This window comes from Centroberyx gerrardi, chromosome 18, assembly GCF_048128805.1.
Source record: "Centroberyx gerrardi isolate f3 chromosome 18, fCenGer3.hap1.cur.20231027, whole genome shotgun sequence".
NCBI lineage: Eukaryota > Metazoa > Chordata > Actinopteri > Beryciformes > Berycidae > Centroberyx > Centroberyx gerrardi.
In genome coordinates, this window is record NC_136014.1 from 13,543,654 (window position 1) to 13,568,735 (window position 25,082).

The window sequence follows — 25,082 nt, forward strand, 5'->3', positions numbered from 1 at the left end:
GACAAGATTTTCAAAATAAAAGCGAGTAACATCATTATGGGCACAAATGTCAGTGAATACTGGTGGTTGTACGCTCAGAAATTTGTACACGGGTTTGAGTGATAAAAAGGGAAAACATTCTCACTAAAGTAAAATTTTCTTCATGTGAAAATCCAATAGAAATTTGGCACGAGAGGAGTCATGTAATGTGGAGAGCCAATGATGCACATTGACACAATGCATTTGTTCATTTGTTTGCAGTGACCCAATTCCCCCATCAAAGTTTCATCGACTCATTTATGGCCCAGCAAAATGTAGAGCATATCATTTTAATGTTTAGCAAATGTCATTCAAAATCTTACATGAATTCAAATTAACAATTTCTATGCCTTATGTGTTAAATGATCTAAATTGATAACAGAAACTTACAGCTGCCCCTGACACTTTAATTCATTTAGCTTTAGTAGTGGCTACATTTTGTCGCTCCATGTATGACTGTTGCCAGAAGGACAAACCTGGCATGCCAGTTTCACCTGGGCCATAGACTAATCTCCAGCTAATGACTGTATAGGGAGGGGAAACACATTTCTACAGCTGAAATGCTTAACAGTACAGCTTAAGTAATAGTCAGGCTCAATTTCTATCATAGGACTATTAATGAACGTGACACATCCATTAATCTAATCTCAGATTTTTTTTGTAGCAAATTAAGACCCAAAGATATTGAAGAGGAATACTGTTTTGTTTTGATGACTAAGACTGGACAGCTGCAGTTTCCTTTTTCCTCCTTTGACTCATAACACCCACTCCCATCTCTGAACAAGACTAGCTTGTTAAGAGTTTTGGCTGTCACGTCAAAGCAACAGGATTTCATAACCCCATAAATCAAATTCAGCATACCTGTTGTGAAAGCCATTTACCTGTCAATGTTACTGTGTGTGTGTTATATTTTTGTTGATACTTTCAAATACTTGAAGTTAAACACAGTTCATCAGCTCACATATGGGGAATGGTACTCACTGCTCAACCGAAGTGGTTGCATTCTCTCTCAGAATTCTCACGATATTCTTAGAATGTAATCTACCAGCACTGTAAAGTAAGCCTAATTAAAAAGGCACTCACATCACAAGTTATATTCCCAATTACCGATGTAGAAAAAACAAGTATGCATAGCCATTTGGATTTGATTTATTTAAAAAGGGACTTGATCTGGTTAAGAAGCTCCAATGTCAAAGATTTTTCCGTTTTCTAAGGGACCATTAAGATGGTGTGTCAGACAACAAATTTGTCACCTCAAAAAGTATCATACAAATTAATACAACTGCTTCTGTTGTGTTGAAAAAAAAAAGGTGTATCTGAATCAGCTTACTGGACAACCATCTGAAGAGTTTCAATCCAAAATGAGACATCCACCATTGAACATTTGGACAAATACGGTTACAAATGACTGCTGGCTAGAAAATTAAATCCCCTGTGGAATATTGTTTAAATAAACAGTAATATTACTGCATGTAATAAGATGGTCACAGACAAAATGGTGACATTTGAGAGAATGGATTTTTGATATATTGAGTAGTTAACATCACGTAACCATTTTTCCAAAATGGATATGTAGCAATTTGGAATTTAGCATTTTGGACCCTTTATATTCAATAATGGACATATTTATACATTCCAGCACTATATTAGTCTCACAGATGCAATTTCCTGGTTAAAAATATGGCTACTTATGAGGACTTTTGTATCGATATATTTTAGACATTGTGGAGGCAGTCATATAGAAAGAAAAGGATTAATTTGCTAGATGCCGTTGAGCAAGGCACTTAACCCTCAACTACAGTGGAGCGTCTCAGTGGCTCACAGTAGAAGACTCTGGTTGTACTGCGCATCTTCCACGTTTTAATGGGTTTAAATATGTAGCCTTTCCTTCCCCTGCAACTACCCTCCTGTGCCACTGTTGTAAAAAGTGATCTTAATCAACTTTCCTGGTTAAATAAGGGCTAGAAAGGAGCTGAGAGGTTGTCTATGCAAAAACATTTGATTTGTTTTAAAGCAAATCAATATTTGTGTGCCTTAACGGTCAGGTTTATAAGAGGATATAGGAGTACCAAGTCCCCCTGACGCCTAAAGAGTTCATGGGATTGTAGGATAAGGTAAAGAAACCTGATCAATTCTGCCCTATTCTTGTTCCCTCTTTTTCTTTTTCTTGTCCTTTTTGGATTTCTTCTCTACCAGCACCTCCTTGTCCTCTCCTATAACACTGTCCACCTGTTCTCTGTGTTTCTTCTTCTTTTTGTGTACAACTTCAGATTCTATAGTTTGATTCTCAGTTGGGTCGTGTCCATTTAATAGCTCAGTTTTATCATGTTTTTTATGCTTTTTCTTCTTGGAGGAAGTCTGCTCCTCCTCGCAGTTCTGCTCCACACCAGAGGTGGAGCTACAGTCCTCAGTCATAGCTCCTTCATTCTCGACCATTTTCCTCTTTTTCTTCTTCTTCCCTGAACGAGCCGGCTCGTGGTCCTCGTTCACTTCCATTATAATGGGAGCAATGCACTCCTCCGCTGCCACTTCAATCTCATCTGCAGCCTCTCTGGTCTTCTTTTTCTTCTTCTTCTTCTTTTTGGGCTCGTCTGCGTCATGGCTGGCGGTGTGGATGGCACTGAGTTCCTCAGACGGACCGGACATCTCGCTGGTCTCTGCCCCCAGTGACGATGCTGGATCCCGGGCCTGGCCACGAGCCTTCTTCAGCTGAGCCATTCGCTGGGCAAAGTACTCCTGCATGGTGAGAGTGCTCGTCACAGTCTTGGTGATGGACTCTGTGTCCAGTTCAGAAGTGGCAGGAGTCAAATGTTCCTCCTTCTCCTCCTGGGAATCACTGCTATTGTTCTCCTATAGACAGAAAAGATACAAATGAGAAGATGGAGAGGATAGTGTTACATAGTGTTTCATGCAGCATTTAGAGAACCTATACAGAAATAGACAGCACACAATGGTGGACCCAGGGGATTAAGTGATCGTCAATCATCATGCACACGTTAACCCAGCAAATCTTCAGTTAAAAGAGCCCAATATAGGCTTTTGATGTAACAATGGGTGTTAAAGGATCACCTTAAAATACAAATGTATTTTCAGGCATTGACAAAGAATCGGAGACCCAACCATCAGCAAGTCTGACATTCATTTCATCATCTTTTTCTTACAACAACATAGTAATGGAAGTAAGTGCCAACCATTCAGCTGCGTGTCCTTGCACAGTCAGCTTTTCAAACTACCATCCCTGTGCAACAGCTGCTCTTTTTCTGCTCTTTTTTTCTTGCTTTTTCTAGGTAGTGACATCACAAAACTATTGTTGATTTAGATCAGTTTCTAAATTCAACTCATCAGGCGGATAAATATTTACACATTTATTCCATACACTCTGCTGAATTTCGAATTATTTCATTCATAATTTTTTTGTTTAGTAAATAGCAAGCATATCCAATACTCATATGTTTATGGGAGTGTGTTCTGTCTGTCTAAACTACTTAGAAATGCTTTAAGGAGGCTGAGCTGCCTAGTCTCCTTTAACATATATGAATACAGAAATAAATTGGAAAATGAACATTTCCAACTATATAGCTCCATCATTCAATGCTTTTATGGACAGTTGAGTATTTTAATCTCTTCCTTTATTTATCCACGGTATCACTGAGCACGTAACACACAGACACATTTCCATACGTGGGAGCAACGCTATCAAGGAGTTTGTTAGTGACCATGTGGAGCAAATCTAGTGGAGGAGTTAGGGGTTGAGCGCCTTGCTCTAAGGTACATCGACAATAGCTTTTAAGGAAGAGGACAGGGCAGCACTCAGTCACTTCTCTTGGCTTAATTGTCCCAGCCAGTCTGGGGAACTGAATCAGTCTGGTCACAAACTCATCTGTCCAACCTTTAGGCTAGTGCCGCCTGTTTAACAGGGCCAACCGTACAACAACTGTGTCCAACCGCAGAGGTACAATACAGTCGAGATTTTAACTGTACAGCATGAACAATTTGTCACCCCACCCCAGCGACCCATTTGTCTTCATTTTCCTAATGGCCTACTCAATGCATAATGATTTGTCCCGAAGAATACAGAAGCTCCTCCTGAGAATCACACTAAACAATACTGCCGCTCTGTGTATTACCTCAGAGATGGCGACGTGGATGGCATTTTTCAAACCCTACAGATTAGAGATGAATTGAAAACACCGTGTTGTGTTGAGTCACCTTATGGTTTGGCCTTTATGCTTTTACATACAGATTACACTGTTTTGACCCCGAATACTGAGTGAGATAGACAAGCAAATTGATGGGCCGCTACAACAATGTGCATGTAGATTTGAAAGGGTCTTGAGAGATCCGGATATGTTGAAATGCAGTGTGGCGTTACTGCAGTAGACTGCGCTTGCAGTATATTCTATCTGCATTTGATTGTTAATCTGGTTACTTAGGAAATTCAGGATTACCGAAGGAGTTTCATTTCCCTTAAGCCGGTCCTCCAGGGACTTCAGTGAGAACCCTACCAGCTATTAGTCTCTGTCCTTAACTCACTAAAAGGCCCCTTATAGTCAATACTTTTCCATAAGGGCAACGAAGGTGCAGTCATTGTTTTGAGGACTAATACATTGATCAAAACTGTATAAAACACATAGATCATTCTGCAAATTTACCCAAGGCTGGAACAATGTCGTTTTTCTTTCAGGCTTTAAATTATGCAAGAAAATTTACTTTGCAGATTTTGAATTGACTGTTTTGACCAACTATCACATCCTTCAGTATTATATAATTGAGTTCTTATTACATATTCGTTCGACTACATTACTTCTAAAAAAGGTTGGATTCAGAACCCTTATATGAAAATCAAGTACATGATTGAGGCTAAATGACAAGACAGGTGTTCAAATGGCCTACAAAGTTTTCCGCTACCTCAGACCTTGACTAGAAATAGCCCCAACTTCTAACAAGGGGGATATGGCCCTTCAGGTGAGGTGCCATTAAACAAAACTTTCCAACTTCCCAGAGAAAATCTATACTCCCTGTTATTGCACAATGGCATCCTCTCTGCTTGGGAGACTGGGGATGGGGCTTAGAGCTGACAGCGTCGAACAACATGTAACTGGGATTTGGGAAGATGGCTGGGGGCCACTTTCCAACTGCCTGTGAAATTACTCTCAAGAGAGGGAGAGGGTGAATGAGCGAGGGAAAAAGAGAGGAAAGGGGAGTGAGTGAGAGAGAGAGAGAGAAACATCCCCTTCATCAGGGAAGGTGGCTGGAACTTGGTATGTGGTTCATCCTCACTGCCTGGGGATCTCCATTAGACTCTGATCCGACAGGGGAAAAGTGCTGTGCTGAGCATAGGCTGGACACGCAGACGTATGGATATACTCCTACAGATCCAGTCAGCATTATTGACACCCCTGGAGATTTTGTTGGTCAGTGTTGAGGGTAACATGTTGCAAAGATATATAAAAAAAAAAGAAAAAAAGTTGCTTCTTATGGTAAAATTAATTTTTGATCAGTGACCGAGTTGCTTAATCAAATAAAAAGGTTACTAGTTTTATATATCCTTTTTCACATTATGGTACTCATTATATTATGGTGACAACCTTTACCTGTGTCTTTTCATATTTTCCACCTCACTTGTGCATAAAACAGATTAGTAGAGCTTTATCCTTATGGTTGACATCTTGTTTCCCTATGTCCAATGGGGATGTTTTCTCTGCCCAGTTATTCATTATTGCAATTATCAGAAGTTAAAGCATGCACAGTCTACAACAAAACAGATTCTTTTGATTGCTATTTTGTATAGGACAAATGCCAAAATTAAGGAAACCCTAACAAAGCATCATAAGAGCTCAGTGGGCCATCACAAGGCGCCAGAACAACCACAGCATAAAATCAGTCAGAAGCTCAAAAAGATATTCCATTTGTTTTTTTGTTGATTGTGGTGAAATCTCAGGCACCGCTTTTGAATCTCCATAAAGGATTCAATTGTTTTACGATCAGTGATAATTTTATGAATTTTTAATCTTAGAATAGGAATGCCAGAGTGGTCAAATGGTTAGAGCAACCGTACCATAACTGAGAAGCTGCAGGTTCAATCCCCACAACAGCACGTGCCCCGTCCAAGTGTCCTTGAGCAAAACACTTAACCCCTATTTGCTCACTTAATTGGGCGACACAGTGGCTCAGTGGTTAGCACTGTTGTCTCACAGCAAGGAGAAGCAAGAAGGTTAAATCCCTGGCCTCGGCCCTCTGTGTGGAGTTTGGATGTTTTCTCCTTGTTTGTGTGGGTTTCCTCTGGGTGCTCTGGTTTCTTCCCTATTCTAAAGACATGCAAGTCAGGTGGATTGGAGCCTCTAAATTGCCCATAGGTGTGACTGTGAGCGATTGTCTATTTGTACTATTCTTGCAATGGACTGGCAACGTGTCCAGGACATCTCTCTGCCTTCCACCCAATGCATACTGGGACAGGCTTGAGCCCCCCGCAACCTTAAAAAGGATTAAGCAGGTAGAAAGAATGAATAAATGAATGATTGAATTAAAAATTGTTAGTCTAGGTCTTTTGACTAGAGAGCAAACGTTTCAACCAGGGTTCAGGAGCCCTGTGAACGGTAACATTCAGGGTTTTAAAAAGGTGACTGTTCATGAACTGAGAGGCCATTTTATCCATCCAAAAAGTCATTGGCCAAGTGGCTTTTCTAATTTTTTTTCCCCAAATATTGATAGCAGACTTTGCTAGTATGTTAGCAATGCTAGAGCAAGTCCATCGGTCTCAAAACAATTAAATAATGACACTAGCAAAATAGCACGGAAGGGCAAGAAATACCAGCTACACCATATCTGCTCTAGAGTAGTTTCCAGTGAAAAGCAAAAACGGCCAATGTTCAGACAAGATCAAACAATAAGAGCCATAAGTGTTATAAAGTTGACTAATTGTGACTATTTGGCATCTGCACATTCATACAACAAGATCACTCCTGGGCTCATGTAAGAAAAATATAGTTCCTGGTACACACCAAGCTTCCAAAGAGCCTGATTCAATATTCTCATCTCTCTGTGTGCAAGTGAGGGTAAGCTTATTGAACTAAAGGCAAAAAACGATGCAAACCCAGATGCAAGTGAATGTAAAACAGCTTCAATGAATTTTATGTATTTTAGTCTCTTAATAAAAATTAACTTTTAAGTTAATTTTGGCCAATTAACTTTTAAGTTAATTTTTGGTATAGGAAAATATCAAATCATTTTAACGTAGCCATGGTTATTTGAATTTCATGGTCTAGTTTATATTTCACTTTCATCAGATTTCACAAAACAATTGTCATCAATTTCGTGTCAACAAAATTAACACAAGGCTATGATATATAGTATATCACCATTCAAATATTAGTTGACATTTTAAATCTATGGCTTTCAGTTTTTGTCTTCCTGGTTGTCAGAGCCACTACAGTTAGTTGTCAGTTTGTTAAGTCTGTCACAGTGCTGGGACAAAGTTCTCAACCACTAACCTGCTTACTGCTTGTAGCATCGTTTCAGCCCTGACTTTTTTACAAGACAACTCCACCAATATATATTAATACATTTTTCATCCCTTGGCCAGTTAAAACCAGAGAATGCTTGTGTGGTGTGCTATATCTTTCCTAAATGATTACATAAAAGTAAACATTCTCATCAAAAAAGCCCCAAACTATTTGCCTCTTTTCACTGTGCCGAAGGATAAAGATGGCATATACACAAAAAATTTGCAAATTGCAAATTTCAGACCATTGTGTGATGTTCTATTGCATTCTAATACAAATAATATAAAAGCTAATATGAGGTGAGCAACATCAAATACTAATGAAAACGATTTTTGCTTGCTAAAATGCTGAGCCTTGTAAAGAGGTAATCTAAATGTAACATTATCTTTAATTTCTTGCAGGATCTGAATGCTAAACCAAATTCTAAACGTCTTGAAAATATAATTTCAAGGAATATGCATGTAACCACCACCTGTCCAGTTCAAAAAGTGATTTAGACAATTCATGAAGACAGTTTACACGATTGCTTGGACTGGAGAAGAATGAGTGAAAAGGCAGGCCTGGGCAAGAACACAGGGAGGCTGAGGAGTGAAGGAGGGCTGGAGAATGCACCTATATTCAACCATGTCTCCTCCTCCTCCTTGCAGACCCAGAACCCCAGGAAAAGGATGCGCTCAGTGCACTGTGTGCAGTTCTGAGATAAGGCTCCTTCGGCAGAGGAGCGGTCTGGTTGGCTATCGGGCCCTTCCTGCTCCGCTCTCTCCCCTGGCGGGGGCTGGGGCTGGGCAGGGAACACAGGGAGGGCCCGCAGAGGGTCCCAGAGAAAAGGAGAGGGTGGGAAGACATTCAACAGGCCGCCTCCTTCAAGACACTCCAGTTCTATCTCTCCCTGCTAATGTGGCCAATGGAAAACCATGTGCCAAGGTGCCAAGACACAGAGGCCAAGGCATTCAGGAGGAGAGTCAATCAAGCCCATGGAGGGATGGTGGAAAAGGTTCATTAGAGTGCAACTGAAACTTTTTTCCTGCAAAATCAGGGAGAACTTGAGTGTATTGCAAATAAAAGACTGCTTCCAAAAGTTTGAAACAAGCCAAGCTGTGTCTAATAACTTAACTATTATTGACAGATGAACTTTAATGGCTCCATCAATAGTAGTTTGGCTTCATCACAACTGGGAAATAATTTTGCTGATGCTGTAAACCATGTGATACAATACAATTTCAAGCAGCCTAGTATAAAATATAGCTTCAACTGTAGAGGTAAAGTTTACAAAAAAAATGTCCTGGAAATGACAGTATTGTGGCAACCCCGTTTCCCCTAAGCAGTGATAAAACCAGTGGATGTGGTTTCTTGCAAATCTCTTCACTACTGTACGTGCAAGATAAAATGAAATGCGTGTAAACTAGGGCGTCTACCTACTTTCACGAGCATAGAGAGGTTTCTATGCATAAGCAAATTGACACGTAACACATCACTCTTTTGGTCAAACAGATTTAAATGAAAAGGACTTGAAAGCATAGTTCATACATTGACATTTCACATTAAAACTTGGTTAATACCCCAACCAGATCCATTTAATTGATGCGTTTAAGTCACACTGACTGCACTTTTTAATTGGCTGCTTCTTGATTGTCCCACAACAAATACTAAAACCAAGTGAGCCTCATCCTGGAATACTAACTCCAGCAGAGTGGAAATTCAAGGTATGAGGTTCACACATGTTGGCGATTCACTGAAGATGTGGTTTCTTACACAGTCTATCATTTAACAAAAAAATCGAAACCTCATGGCATATTTAAAAACTGTAGACAAGGCTTGGACGCGAGGCTGGGAAACAATGTTAGCATTAAAAGTTAACTAAATATGAACAGTTATGTCCTACTAATCAGCTTTGCAAAGAAAAAAAAAATCACTTCTGGTTCTGTTAATTAGCATTTGACAGAGCCGCAGTTACCCATTTATTTTCTTAAAAAGTGCCTGTTTGCATTACTCGCTATTTTTTCAATAATATCCAGCCAATATTGGTTGGTTCTCTAATTGCATGAGTGTGCCCTCATTGTCCTGCCACAATAATAAATTTGGCGATAGTCAAGGTCTATGGATCAGGCCTGGATTACCCAGCTGTCTCTCCCTGATGAGCACACAAGTCCACCAGCCCATCCTTCATGAGCCTGATGTGGGCGGACAGAGAAACAGGTGGATACCCCTGCTTATTCACGGGTAAATAAGCATACAGTTCGCTTTGCCATCAATTTTTTTGAAGAAATGACACTGCCTCCAAAGTGTTATTGGTAAGAATTATTGTTTCCTGTGTGTTTATTTTGTTCTTCTGCAGAAATAACTTTAAGAAAATAAAATTTACACAATGTAAGAGGCAAAGTTAGAAATTGTAGAAAGATGTACCAAAAGTACACTAAATGCCACACATGGAAGGTTCTACACAGCAATACTTTTGCTAAAGGCAAACCCTCTGTGTTTAGTTAAGACAAAACAGAAAAAATTAGGTTTTGAAAAATTGCACTTTGTGCCCAGATGCAAGAACGTTTATCATAAGTAACAAATGAAGACAACATTATGCATGCAGCATGACTGCCTTGCGCTTGTTCAACATTGCGAGCGCTTGCCGACAATGCCCCCCTCAAGAACACAGGGGTCTCCCCCACCCCAACCCCAAAGGAGGAAGATACAGCGATTATTTTCCCCAGCTGTGATTTATTAGATTAAAGAGTCAGTGATTAAACGGGAGTCGGTGGCTGTAAACAGCCAAGAGGGCTGGAAATCTTTGGGCGGTTAGCTTCACCAGGCGGTAATTACCCTGGCCCCATGCATTCTAGCTTAGGCCCGTAACTAAGAGACAGACGCTCGCTTTCTCTTTTTTTTTTCCTACACTAATCTGTAAGTGTCAGCGAGCTGGCATGGCCAGGAGGGAGCAGTCCACAGAACTGCCAGGGAGGTAGGCAGTAAGTGTGTGTCTGTGTGTGTGTGTGTGTGTGTGTGTGTGTGTGTGTCTGCGTGTGTGTGTGTGTGTGTGTGCATGCGTATGTGTCTTTGCAGGTGGGGGGTGGGGGTGCTGTCACTTGGCGGGTCCTTATATTTTCGGCGGTAGAAGCAATGGGGCCTTGTCAACAAACGCGCTCTTGAGAGGTAGAGCTTTTGTTTGAGGCAATTAGATGTTATCTGAGAGTGAATTAGAGCTCCTCAGTTTCACAACAAGCGAGGCACCAAGCGCGAGTGACTGGCCCATTCAAAACGCACCAACCACACTCCTACAACGCACGTTTACCCGGCACCACCTCTCAACGGACTAATGCTGAAGTTGATGGACAGCAACAGACAATTAACCCTGTAAAGTATAAGTAGCTAAATAAAATAAGGCTGCTAGATCAAAGATGTATACTTGTATATTTACTAGTCCAGTGTAAAGCCAAATAAGGCAACATATCTCAGGTGACACTACTGATAAAAGTCAATATCTAGAAAAATCAAGGGCTTTAAAACAGCAGTAATGGATTACAAAAAATCTACTAGTCAAACTTATCACTTAATCTGCCAGACGTCTCAGCCCATAATGATTATCCCAACTGAAGACAACAGCTTCATGGAATAATAGTGTCATGTCTTATGCACTGACTAATTGTGATACTGAATTATTACAAAACTTCAAACAACGACCGGCCTAGTTTCTTGACAATTTTCACACTGTTAAAAACAAATATCCAGCACAACCTCACTTCGTTGGCACGGGCCTCAGCAGCCAGCCGTGAGAACTGTACTATAGTGTCTTAGAGAATTTTCATACTGAAGACATTTTGCTTCTGCGCTGTCAGCAAAGTTTCACTGCTTGACTCCGCCCATCGGCTCCCTGGCGCCCTGCCGACGCATCTGCCAAACGCCCGAGCCCCCAACCTGCGCCGCCCCTGCCCCATATTCCTTAAGACGGTGGTGTCGGGGGAGCCCCCACAGACGTGCGATCCTTCATGTGGACGAGGCGTGGGCAGGAAAAACCCGCAACAGGTGCCACCCGATGAGGCTTGATCCTCGGCCCTTTGTGCCTGAGCAGGAGTGGGAGTGGGAGAGGCCGCAGGGGTCACACCGACCCCTGGAGCAGGGTGCACCATGCCGACTGTCTGACTGGCGGTTTCGGACGTCAAAACAAGGCTTGTACCAAATTACACACGACCATTTATCAACCCCGACATCTTTAAGGAGTACAGAAGTAATGAATTGCTCTATCTTATAACAACTTTGACGTTACCATAAAAATCTGCTTAAGAAATCTGCTATTAATGACATAAAACATTACAGCCACAAAGCTGTAAATGTTAATCACTATGCTGAAAAATGAAGCTTAATTTCCTAGAGATATACAACAGACATTTTTAACTGTGCTGATTGAAGAGGCTGAATCTGTTTTGATTTACTGCATCATGAAGTAAACAGAAAAAAATTCAATTCAGCGATGGCTTTCAGCCAAATGAAAAGAAATGGCATTCATTAGGTTGAGGATTATTTACAAAATCAATCAGTGGAAGAGTAGATGAATCACTGAAATATAGGTGCCTGGCTGAGGATGTAATTTTATTTGCTTTAAAATTAATTAACATGATCAGGTATGGGTGCTTTCACCTCAGTTCCACATTCCACATTTAAAAAGGGAGCAGAAATTTGGGACAAAAACAAAATAAATCAAGGATCCATTAGCATGAATCTATCAGATAAAAAAAGAAAAACAAAAAAAAATAAGTTAAGAATGGAACAAAAACATACAATTGTCAGAATTTTGTCTTTTTCCACACACAGCCAAAAAAGAGAGAAATATAGCGGGCAAAAATATAAAACTATGGGCTTGTGTTTCCACCTTTCATGTGAGCTGGCGGCTTTAAAAAATGACTAACTTTTGTTGATGTATGAATCGGCGGGGAGTCTATTTATCAGCGGGCCCTCTGCGGTCGCCCGCTCGGGTCCCTCAAGTCACAAGCCGCGTCGCTCCCCTTTGACTGATTAATTAGCCAATCAGAGGACATTTTTCACTGGGCGGCAGGATGGTTTATTTCAGCTAATGCCGGGCTTTCGAGCTGAGGCCCGTTGGAGCCTCGTCGGCTCTTTCGGCCTGCCTGAGTGGCCGGGCAGAGGGGCAAGGGAGATAAATCAAGCTGGGCTGGCCCTCCATGTGGCTCCCCTAACTAAACCCCCTGAGGAGGGCACAGAGAGCTGGGGGGTGGTGGAGGAGGAGGAGGGAGGAGAGGGGGACACAGGACAGCCAGGGGCACTGCTCGCCCGCCGATAAGCATAGGGAGCACAGGGCTGCCAAAGTGCCTTCATTTAGAAGTGGCCGGGGCTTTTTGATATCTCGGCAGAGAGAGCCTGTCATTTGTCATGCGGTGAGTAATTGTGTTGAGGGGCACAAGAGGAGGCAGGAGATGAGGGGGCTCGCAGGCGTGGGATGGGTGATGGATAACAGAGAGGACTGTAGATGGACAGGTGCTCCACTACAACTCGATAACCCTCAGTGGTCAGGGAGGGTAAATAATGGTCTTGAGCATACATTTTCAGGTGGCTACACAGAAGGGTGGGATGAGGTTATTGGTGGTGGTCACACATTTAGCTTGTACATTCTGTGTTATGCATCTAACAGGAGCCATTTTTCACAGGGAAAATTATAACCTTAAAATTCAGATATACTTATAAATATATTTCAGGCAAAAAACATCACCCATTGAAACATTTCACAGTTGAATTTTAACTTCAAAAGAAGCAGATTTTATACCTGACTGCAGTTATATTTAGAAAAACCTGGTAAAAATTAGCATTAGACGATAAGCTACTGAGATAAAAGGCACCACCTCAGGACAGGAAAGGCTTTCATCACGCCTCAATTTAAAGATAGTAACTAAGTTGAAACAAGGTAATGGATGAGACTTAGGAGCTGGCCATATATAACCAGTACAGATGAGGGAGCAATAATCTTCCCCTATCTGCTCGTATGTTCTTCTCTACACAGCCAGCACTGTCTTTGATGAACAGGAGCATGTGGGACGGCTGAGTGTGTGCGTGTGTGTTTGTGTGTGTCTGCCTGTCTGTGTTTCAGGGAGCGTTGTGAGCAGCGATAAGGGGCTAGCAGGAAGCACATCACTATGGAGGAAGGAAAACCCCAGCAGTGGGGGGCTGGTGGAAGGGAGGCTGGAGAGACAGCAGTGGGTGGTGGGTGAAGTGGCGCGGCTGGAAAGTGGGAGAAGATTCATGAGAGGGAATGCAAACAGTTTTGGAGAAGCCAATCCAGATATGGGTGAGTCCCATGGCCTCACCTTGTCAGGGTGCAGATATGCGACTGGTGGCAGTATGTGCACACCCCTACAAGCCAACTCTCCCCCTGTATTGGTGCCACTAAGCCAACCCTCCCATTGTTGATATAGGCCCTACTCAGGGATACAGGCCACGGGCCAGATATGCACTACTCTTTCGGGTATTGAGAGTATGGGCCTGACTTTAGTGTGTATACTCCAGTATGATTCTTTTTGCTATAACAGTAATGTGGACACTAATGGTGGACTACTGTAAGCACAGATCAGTGTGGGCCGAGGGTCACTGGCAGTGTCACGGATACATTCACAGGACAGTCACAGGAGATCTTGCACAATGCCTAGAGCTTGATTGGTCCATCACCCTCTTTACCTGTACCCAGCAACCTCAGATGTTGCTGGGCCTCTACACAAGGCCTCGTGGGATGCCATTGTAATTGTGTTCAGTGTTTTCGATATGGTCAATGGTGTCCCTCCTGGCTGAAAAATAACAACCCATAACCAAACAATTAGGGAAAAAAGATGGCGTGTATTGCTTGCGTTTCCAATGTTAATCAGCTAGGGAGCAGTGGCCATTGTGATGCTATGGCTCGGCCTCAGCATGGGAATAGTGAAGGTTTTTCATGCAATTTATGGATTTTAAGATGCCAATTTCTTCAAGCCAAAGGCTTGAGATAAAGAGGGGAAGACTGCAAGAGGCTTTGCAGCGTCTCAGAGTCCAAAATTTGTGATTTGTGATTCTTCTGGCTCTATATAGGGGTCAGCAGAACTTGTGAAGGCAAAAGAAATCTGTTCTATTTATTGGTGATAAGATATCAATTCACACTAAAATATAGAGAGTAAGTAAATGTTTCCATGTATTTCTTTTCATTTCTTTATACCACCAGCCCTACAGCTCATGTATATGCAAAAATTCATCAAGACTAGATAAAAATGCCGTCTCATATCCATCTTGGTTCATCGATAAGGTTTATAAAAATAATGTGGCAGCATCTACAATCATCACCAACATGAGATTTAAGAAGTTATTCATAAAACTCACCGGCAGGGTTATTGTGATGTTATCTCAGCCCATACTGTTGCATGTTTTGTAAGAAATTAAAAAAAATATATAGAATTATTTATTTTTGCCTCAAATTGCAGAGCTGCATATTTTGTGCACCGAAATTCTGTAACCAATATGTTTCGTGAACAAGGGCCTTAGTTTAATTTCATGTTATAGCTTTTGGCTGCTCTCTATTCTCCCAGGACAAACAAGGGTACTAAGAAACCTCTACAGATACATTACAGTGAAAGTCTGTCTATACTTCAGTACAGTGTTTCCTTTACATTTCTTTAGCTGTGGTGGCCTCATGCAACTGGAAAACTGCCACTACATCTGAGAAAATGTAAATACTATGAAAACTCATCATCTAGCCTCATTGCCCTGCCACCAAAAATTATAGCACAGTTTTCCATACATCATGATATAAATATCCAACTAAGAGCAATTGAATCACCTACTGGAACCAATTATGGAATGGGCCCAGGAATAAACCTGGGTCTCAGAACAAAAATTACACACTGCAACACTGCCAGTATGAATGTATAATTTCTGACAATACTGATCATTGGAGCATTACTTTCCAGTCGACACATTCCTCATTGAAAAAACATTTGAAAAGGGCTAATTAGATATAATTCAGGAAACTGATGGCAAGTCAATTTACTAATTGGCTTAAATGTCCAAAACAAATGGTGTCCTGTGGGGGCCTTAATGGGCCTGGGACCCAACTTGCACCTGCCTCAGTCTTGTAAGATACATTTGAAAAGCATTGGAGCCACCATAGCACCAAATGGCAAAGTGAAGTTTCAAGTGACCAACCACCAAAGCTAAGAGCAGAGAGAAAACGGTCAACTTTTTTGCAAGCGTCATCATTTCAGATTTTTGCACACCTCACCCCAATTTTGATTTGCCTGTAATGGTGCCCGTTGGCACACCTAGCTATCTGATGTGACTGCTCCAAGACAGAAGTAGAGAAGAGGGAAGTGTGGAGGAGAGGAGTAGGGGGGTAAGAGTGCAAATCCTTTAACTGGATTTAGGTGCTTTTGCCGCCAACAGTGGCCTGTTGGCAGTGTTAAAGCTGCACGCTATGACATGGCTAATCTAGGGCCGCAGGCGGCTCAGGAGCCGGGCCCTGTAGAGTGCAAAAGGATCACATGATGTTGGAACCACTGATGGAGGCATCAGCAGCACTGGTCATCCTTAATTACCAAGACAGAGGCAGATAAGGCAGAGCCACTTGGCTAGAGGTATGCCATCTCCTCCCCATTGACTGGGCTAAGGAGCAACTATCATTTCACTGTATATAAAAGTAATAGTCTGTCTTTTTGCGTTATCAGTGACATGGACGCATGTCATTGATAATCCATTGGGATTAAGGATATGCTCTACAGATCCTTGTGGTTGATTATATTATAGTTGTTATGACTAGATATATTTAGATCTGATGAATTGATATGATCACATTTTAGAGGCTTTAGTAATGAGCACAGTGTTGGATATGTTTGATGCTTAAATTACATTAAATATATTTGGTTTTGTTTGCAGGTTAGTCAGTTTAGAAGTCCAGCCAAAGTCTGGAAAAGACAGCTTCCAAATATGAGAGTTCATTATGAAGCGCTCTATGAATAACTGATTATTCTGGACACATCTCTAATGTAGAAGTTTCAACTTTGAGGCAAGAGAGGAAACATGGAGAATTGTGGGTTCTGTGTGCTGTAGATTGGCTTGGTGTCCCTTACCTCCTCCTGGTCTTTAGCACATTTTGCCCTCTTCCCAAAAATACAGTTCAGGTCTGTTTCACTACGGCTGGACAGGTCCTTCCCTAAGGGGAAATAAAGCATTTATTCAAACTTACAACATTTTAAAACTCCACCCTGATAAGATTTATTACAAGTTCAGTCTGTTCATTTGGGCTCCATCGCTCTGGCACATAGAAGCAATTATAATTCATAAAGCAGACTGAACTAGGTGTAGCTACCTCAACACAACCAAAAATGACCAAACCATCAACCAAACCAAAAATCATTTCACAGAATGCTTGAAATGTTAGGAATACATCAGTAGAGCTTTACTTTTTTTACAAATGTGACCAAAAACAAGTCGGATTCAGATTTTTTTCCCACCATGCAAAAAAATTATCATTAATTTCAAAAACACAGATAGCATCTGAGAGTGTTTTGAACTTCAGCCAAACAAGCAGAAATATTTGGAGTTGGAAGGGAGAATGTGTGTGTGTGTGTGTGGGGGTGGGGGGGGTGGGGAGGGGGTTGCGTAGTTTGCTTTTTGCTACAGGGATAAAACGGCAAAGAAAAATAAACCGACGACAAGGTCTGCCATGCCACGCCTCCGGATTCCCATTTTCAACCCAGGCCTCAAAGACTCCTGGAGCACACAGCCGTCTGTCTCAGGCCCGAGTCCTGTTCGTACAGCTGCATCCTCTTCCTCCAGCAGGGCCCTGATAACATTTGGTTATTTATTGCTTTAAAACCTCTATCTCCCCTCCTCTTGGCTTTGAAAGTTACTGCAAATGCAGGTCTAAGGAGCAAAGCCAAGCAACCAAGCAGCTATGTTCTAAACTAAAATAAATGGGGGGGTGGGGGTGGGGGTCCATGGTGTGTGTGTCGTCTATTGATCTTAGGTCGAAGGTAAAATTATGCCCTATTTGACCTTTCTACTGTTTGGATGAGGAAGTACCTGTCAAAATTCTCAGGCTAAGGCTTTCAGGTGAAAGTGCAAATAACAATGTTGAGATAAAAAGGAGCTTAACCCTATTTTTCCCTGTTGAATGTTCCAAGGTGGCTGAATGCCACTGGGCAGGATGAAGCATGGGCATTGCTAACGTGCAACGGAAAGTGTTATGGAATACCTGCTGGTTTCCAAGGTCGCAGTTGAGATGGCAACAAGTGCCACTGCAGATAACTAGTCAAACCAGATTCGCAAATCACTGAGGCTCTGACAGGCAAATCCATTAATCTGACAACTAAAAAATGTATGGACTACTAAAAAGGCAGAGCGGAAAAGATCAAAGGTGTATTAACAAATCAATGTCAATGTCTCCAGTATTTAACAAGGACCTGAAGGTAGACCTGATGTTTTCAAGGAGCCAACTTAACAACACAGCTTAGTACCTGTGGCCAGCAGCTCTGTGCTTGATACAAATGATACGGCTGGTCATGTTGTCTCCAAACCTTTCAGTTTATAGACATACACTGGCTAAAATGCTGAAAATTTCAAGGTCTGACAAAAGCACATAGACCAAGGTGAAGCCAGCCACACAGAGCAACGGATGGAGTGCTGTAGTTACATTTTGCATCAGCGGCCCTTGCTGTCATGACAAGTGATAGATGGGGGGGGGCAATTAAAACTGGGTTACTGGTTTATGCTGTGGGCACAGGCCTGAGCAGCGGAGATTTTGGTACCTTTCCCCACAAACGAAGGCCATCAATCCTCAGTGCTGGCAGTGAGGGAGCAAGGCTGAACAGGATATCAATAAAATGCAGGAGAGAGTAAGGAAGCCTTCTTTCAGAGGGAGCCTCGGAGCCGTTTGCCAGCCAAAACATTTTACACCTGTGTGCCTTTGCTATAGATTTAATATCAAGAGCAATCCTCTAAATAAAACACCATTTTTGATGTGGGAATTTACTGAGGTTGGTCGATGTTATAGACACAGGTTATTACATCGGAGGAAAGGAGAATCAGACATTTAGGTAAACTAATGAATATAATTTTACCAATCCTGAACACGATAGATGCCCTTTCCCTACACAGACAATCTAGAAGCACATCTAGAACTACACGAGTAGCACCTGACAGTCAACTTTTTCAACCTCTCATGTAACGAGCTTAGCAACGCTAAATCCATTACCAAGCCTTAACCTGGCAACAGCCACACAGGAGGGGAACAGGCGTTGGAGGCATGCAAAGGGGCGTGGCAGGGTGAGGGTTGCCAAGTAACTCTTTGTTTGCCCATGCCAATCCAGAGCACAACCTGGACACAGTGTGGTAAAAGGTCAAGCGAAGGTGATAATAAAAACAATAACAAAAAAACTGAACGGTTTTCCTGCAGCTGTCCCCAACCACTGTGGCCTTAAATAAAGACCATAAATACTTTTGCCATTCGGACAACCATTTCAAAGTTGACAGGTTCGCTGTCAACATATCAGCCAGACCACCTAAAGCAGGTGGAGCACTGAACTCTCATGTTTCAAACTGAAGTTGCTAACTGTTTGTGGACAAACGAGAAACACATGCTGTTGCATGACAACAGTTGAGGCCTCTGCAGGTAGAAACAGGTAACAGTGGCGTCTAGGGTTCCCAGAGACAGTTGAGTTGATACGTCCACTGTCTCTGGAGCCACATTTATATTGGCCTTGCATCAAATCCTGCCAAAACCTTCTCTCCTGCATTTTCCCTACTCCGTCTCCATCTGTGCTTTCCAGCTGTCTGAATAAATATAAATTACTGAAGGTGAGTAGAGTGCCCACTGTCTTTTTTGGGGGAAAAAGTAGTGTTAAGTGCTGCCTGCACTTTGGCTTACCCTGTCCCTCACAAACAGCTGGTGGTGATAACGGAGGGGATCTCAGGGCCTCAAGTGGATTAGAACTTAAGTCCTGAAGGATCAGCTGACTTCATTATGTTGACTATAGGCTGGGGTATATATCCTAATGCCTAGGTGATGGAAGGGGCCCAAGTTCACAAACATCACAAATGTCCAGTGGTGGATGACATATGAGGCAGAGTGCAGCCTGAGGTCCTCAGGCAGGTCCCTACTCCAAAGTCTAGGCTGAAAGCAAGAGGCGATCGGGCCTTTGTCATGGCTCCTAGACTTTGGAACAACCTGCCTGAGGAGCTCAGGCTGGCCAAATCGGTTTCATCTTTTAAATCACTTCTCAAAACCCATTTTTATAGACTTGCTTTTGCGCAAAGACCTTTTATTTTGTTTCTGTCCTCCCTTTTATGATTCTTGTCTCAGATTGCTATGCTGATTTTATCCTTCGTGTAGCACTTTTTTGTTTTTATGTTTTCTTTTTTATCCTTTTTAAAGAACTTTGTAACTTTGTTTTGAAAGGTGCTCTATTAATAAGGTTTATTATTATTATTATTATTATCATCATTATAAATGTGGCCTTGTAAACGACAGGCAGTCACAAGGGAAGGATTATTTCAGGTACCTTCTCATGGGGTCAATGAGGGCGTTTTGGAGAAAGGAGGGAGGAGAAGTAGAAGGGCCTGGCTGTGAGGACAGAGATGTCCATCCTTCGTGTCGTATGTGTATCTTGTGTAGGTGCATCATATCTCTCTATCTGACACAAGGCCTTCTTCTGGTCCCGGCTAAATTAAGATCACAAAAACAGGGTGAGGGGGTCTGGAGGAGAGATTGAGGCCGGGTGTTATCTGGCAGGGTCATCTAATGGGTCATGTGGCCACTGGGAGGTGTTGTTTTTTGGGGGCCAGTAAATGGACGCGCCAGATGCCCCAAACAGGAAACAGGAAGTTGCTACTGAATGACGTAAGAAAAGGCTCTTCCAGGTGAGGTAAAAGTTGAGATATTTTGTTTTCCCAAGCACACTGACCTAATAAGGTACATTTGAAGCTAATCACAAGAAAGATCATAATGGAATTACATTAACAGATGTAACATTTGATGAACTGGTGCATCACATACTACACTGTGCTTCCTACAATTAGCATGTTGCCAAAGGAACTGCAAGCTTGCAATCACTGTCAAATGAAAATAATCTAATATGAAATATTTAGCTAGATGTATTAGAAATACAAAAAAACCAAGCTTAATTCTAACCAAAATAGCATCTCTAATGATTATGAATCTTACTATGAAATCACGGCTGTAATCACCCAAACATGCTGCATGCTCAAGCAAAGCTCCTCAACAGTAAACTATGGACTACTGGTTATTCATTTTGGCCTCCAGTGGTCCTGAACACCAAATCAGTCCTCCTTGTGCCTATCAGTGTACTGGCCTTGACCGGCAAATCTCGACTTCCTGACGTGTAAAGGAGTAATGAAAGTAGAGGGGAAGAGTTATTAATAACCTTCCCTAGCACTGACCGGACCAACTGACCCAGCACTGGCTGATGGAGTGCTGCTCTGATCCGTGTCTGTGGTCTGAGCCAAGTGCACATGGCTCAAGGAGAGGTAAAGGAGGCCGTCTGCCTGTGTGTGTGTGTGTGTGTGTGTGTGTGTGTGTGTGTGTGTGTGTGTGTGTGGTATGTAGGTGGAAGAATCAATGAATGGTTCACCTCAACCTTTTCATTTTTGATGTGAACGGCAGAACCATTTTTAGTGGAGCATTTCTACTGTACTTTCTAATGAATGGAGGACTTGGTCGGGCTGGGTTTATTACTGTATACTGCCGAAACAGACTTGCAGGTGTAGTGACTGTTGAGTGAGAAAGGAATCACTTTTGTTAAGGCGAAAACTGTGGGACTGAGTCTGCTGTTGGGAAGAACTCAGCTGCCAAAGGATGAACCCACCTTTAGTGAATTTCATGTAATGAACCCTCTTTCTGGAGGTCTTGGACTTCTCCTCCAAGCTAAAGCCTTGCTGCTGCTCCTCTGGTGGGGGTTCTACAAATAATGCAAAAAAAAAAAATAATAGTCACATACATTGTGTAATTATATATATTAAGTACCATTATGCCTAACTTCTGTAACAATTTCCAGACATCAGTATTCTATATCCGCTTTGCTTTCCTGCACAGTGATAATGACACTGTTCATTTATGACAGTGACTTTATCCCAGCCTTTCCTCTCCTAAATGTTGCAGTGTAGCACCCTCTACTGTGCAACAGATGAAGCAACCAACCAGAGATGAATGCACATGGCAGTAATTTGCTGTAGTCTTGTGTTGCTTTATATGTAGTGAAATTGCTCATGTTATAATTTTGAATTCCACTAAACTGGGCCACCGGTAAAAAAAAATGGATACAAGTATTAAAGGATAAAGCTGGTGTTTTTTAATGCATTGCTTACCGTCAACAAATCCTATGAAAATAACAAAATCAACAATGCGTTTGCTCTACTCCCGTTACTTTCTGACTTCCCATGTATTGTTTTTAGCCTTCAACCCCGAAGTCGTTGGCTCCAATTGTAAGCTAAAAACCTTGAAATACAGCTCACAAAGACATAGTTTACATTTAAAAAACTGTTACCACGAAAAGTCAGGCTGTTGTAGTTATTACCAAATCAAATGGGAACAAATTCTTCATTATGCCGGGGACTATTTTCGGTGCTACGGAACTACTTTCCTGAGATCGCAAACGTGTTTACAGCTGGTTTATTAAGTTATTTGAGGAAAAAGTCGGCTGGCCCGGTGCATCGTGATGATGAAATACGTTGCCCAGAGCAACGGCATGGCTCTTTGACGTGTTTTTAATCGTTTTTTTAATACAATGAAGTTCTATGGCTGCTGGGACATGGCTTCATTGGGCACCGGCTACATGGACGAGACTTGTTGGCAAAAGAAAATCATTGCTGATTTTGTTATTTTTATAGGATTTGTTGATGGTAAGCAATGCATTAAAAAACACCAGCCTTATCCTTTAACCAAATGGCATAATATACAGACTGCTTCACCCATCTGTTTACATACCATTGGTGTTGTTTTGACCGTGGCAGTTGTTCAGGTCAGCCAGAAGCTGATTGAAATCATCTTGGTGGGCAATCCAGCTATCCTGTAAATACAGCAGATTTCAACACACACAATACCAAGAAACTTCTATTCAACAACACATCTCTATACATAAATTGCATCACTTCAATCTGTCATTTCTCCATTTTAAGACACAATTTCCAAAGCAACATGGGTTGAACTGAAGCACATTCAAACCACTAACATGCCAGTAATGTTACCATGTGATTGACTACTCTCAACTTTTCTTTGCCAACAAACTGCTGACTAATGTTATCACTGCTACTGATCTCATGTGTTGTTACATGTTCTCAGAAAATGACTTCACAGCTGAGTTGCTGTCAGGGTGTAATCACATTATGCAATAATTTGAAGAATAGAGCAACAAAATAAATTAAAAGATGATTAATAGCTGCAGTTTCAACTAGGTCTTCATCTTCTGTGTGCTCACCTCATAGCTGGCAGTGGTTCCAAGACCCAAGTTGTTGTTTTTCACTTTAACTTTGATATGATCTGTGGAGCCTTGCTCAGTTCTGCCCAGACCCTTGACAGGATAAGAGAAGACAAGATGTGATTCTAATGCTCATCATTTGGGCATCAATTAGATTTGCTCATGTGCACTACATTTTTATTCTGAGCAGAATGTCCCAATTGTAAAACCTACAAAATAAAAAATAAAAAAACATACTGCATATTATGCTTACCGTTGTTTATCATAACACATTTTCACAAACGATAACTCATCTGTCTTCATGAAATTTGTACTTTTATTCAAAACTAACACTGTTCATGTGAACAAGTGTGTCTACTTGATTAACATTATAAAGCCTACAATATATCGGTACAGTCATAGACAAGGTGAGTTTGTGAAGAGTAAATCTACTATTTACTGCCCCTATGTTCTGAGTTATCACTGACACTTTTTCCATAATTGCAAAAAAGTAAAAAATACTTTTAGAAACTTTAATCACAGGAATATGGGTGCTATATCATTTAAACATCCAACTTTGATGAAACACTGCTTCATGTATTATCAATATCCCTTCATTCATTGTATATGTGTATTGAGAAATCACCGCTGCTGACCTAAACAGAAACAGCGGGGATCCACCTCAGCACTCTCACCTTGCCTTTGGACCAGCCCATGCGCTCCAACATCTTCTGGCCAAATTTGGAGTCATCATTACTCCAGGTGCTGTTCCTGGGGTCAACAGACCACTTCTGTTTCCTCCGGGCTACACAGTATAGACAAACAGTGACAGTGTCAGTGCATACTCCAGCTGTTAACGAGGCACAACTTGTGCCACAAGCCTCCCACTGCAAGCTGTCAGGACGGCTGTCGCTGGGATCATGATTCAGAGCAGAAGCAACATGTTTTGACATTTCAACCCGCGGCCATGTTGCCCTGAAACAGCAGTGCTGCTACAACTGTCCTGTCAAGGCTCATGATAATGGCTCTCACATATATATTGTCATCTCTGTTGGTAAATTAACATATCCACACACATGTGAGCTAACTCTAATGGTAAGTTATGTTACAGAGCAAACATGAGGGCAGCACACGTGTTTACACTAATGCAGCTAATGCTAATGTTAGCTAGGAACACTTCACAATCTACAAAATATTGAATGATGTGGGGAGAAATGTCTTGACAGTTGATAGTGGGAGATTGTTGCAAACATAAAACATCAAGTTGAAATAGTGTTACCTATGGAGAATAATTAAAATATGTAACAAATATTTAGAGGCAAATTACTCACGTTCAGCGAGCATGGACATCCTGGGGTCTTTAAACACGTTGACGGAAGCCGCGTAGGGCTCCTAGAAAATGCCTGTACAAAAAAGTCACACCACACTGGTTATTTTTGTCAATAAACCAGAACGCTAAATATATCTCGTATTTCGTATTCCCTATGGATGGGAATTAAGTAGTTAGTCAGTTTATTGTCGACACTGCGGTGTATATGTGGGTTTTTTTCATATTACGTGTACTTTTTTGGGCTCACTGCAGTGAATGCATTTCGGCAGCAGAGGGCGCCATTGCCAAAAACTCATACGTGTGACCCAGGTTAGACTGAACCACAGGCCTTTTAAAACCAAACTGTCATGTCCAATTCAAACAAAATTGGATTGCATAAAATGTTGTGCAATTCCTTACTTAAAGCCAACAAAGAAATGTCATATTGCCTTTACCTAATAGCTGTGATACCCCCCCCCCCCCCCCCCCCCAACACACACACACATGTACATACACACTCCTTGATAATCTGGAGGGCAAAATTCAACAGCTGCTGGTTTAATGCCGCCTCTAAGTAGTACTGTCAGAAATATCATAATTGCATGGAAGCTGCTAAAAATTCTGGGCCCTCAGACAGGATGTGACATTGGGCCCCCAACCCGGATGCATCTAAATAAATTTCTCCTCTCCAAAGGACGATCAGTACACAATGAAGGTACTCCACCAACCCCCGCTTCCCACAAGCCCACCCCACCCCACACACGCTTGACATATGCACCCCTTCTCCTCTTTATTCGGACTCTGCGTCACAAAGTAGAGGGCAGCTTG

The 25,082-nt window shown here is 41.8% G+C and overlaps 1 protein-coding gene across 1 annotated transcript; it reads right to left on the reverse strand.

The window, feature by feature from the left end:
- Positions 1-1,745: 1,745 nt before the first annotated feature.
- Positions 1,746-24,313, reverse strand: pinx1 (PIN2 (TERF1) interacting telomerase inhibitor 1). Its single transcript, XM_071901522.2, has 7 exons — positions 24,277-24,313; positions 23,641-23,750; positions 22,967-23,059; positions 22,477-22,558; positions 21,359-21,451; positions 16,604-16,686; positions 1,746-2,868 (listed from the first exon to the last, which is right to left on the reverse strand). Exons 1-7 carry the CDS (start codon positions 24,293-24,295, stop codon positions 2,158-2,160), a joined length of 1,191 nt encoding a protein of 396 aa, XP_071757623.2. The 5' UTR covers positions 24,296-24,313; the 3' UTR covers positions 1,746-2,157.
- Between the last annotated feature and the right edge of the window lie 769 nt (positions 24,314-25,082).

What these genes read in the sequence shown, in the direction of transcription:
- pinx1 (XM_071901522.2), bottom strand. An exon ending in GAACCACTGCCAGCTATGAG is followed by an intron (nt 22,559 to 22,966) that starts GTGAGCACACAG and finishes CTGTATTTACAG; the next exon opens with GATAGCTGGATTGCCCACCA. An exon ending in TTACATGAAATTCACTAAAG is followed by an intron (nt 16,687 to 21,358) that starts GTGGGTTCATCC and finishes ATTTCCCCTTAG; the next exon opens with GGAAGGACCTGTCCAGCCGT.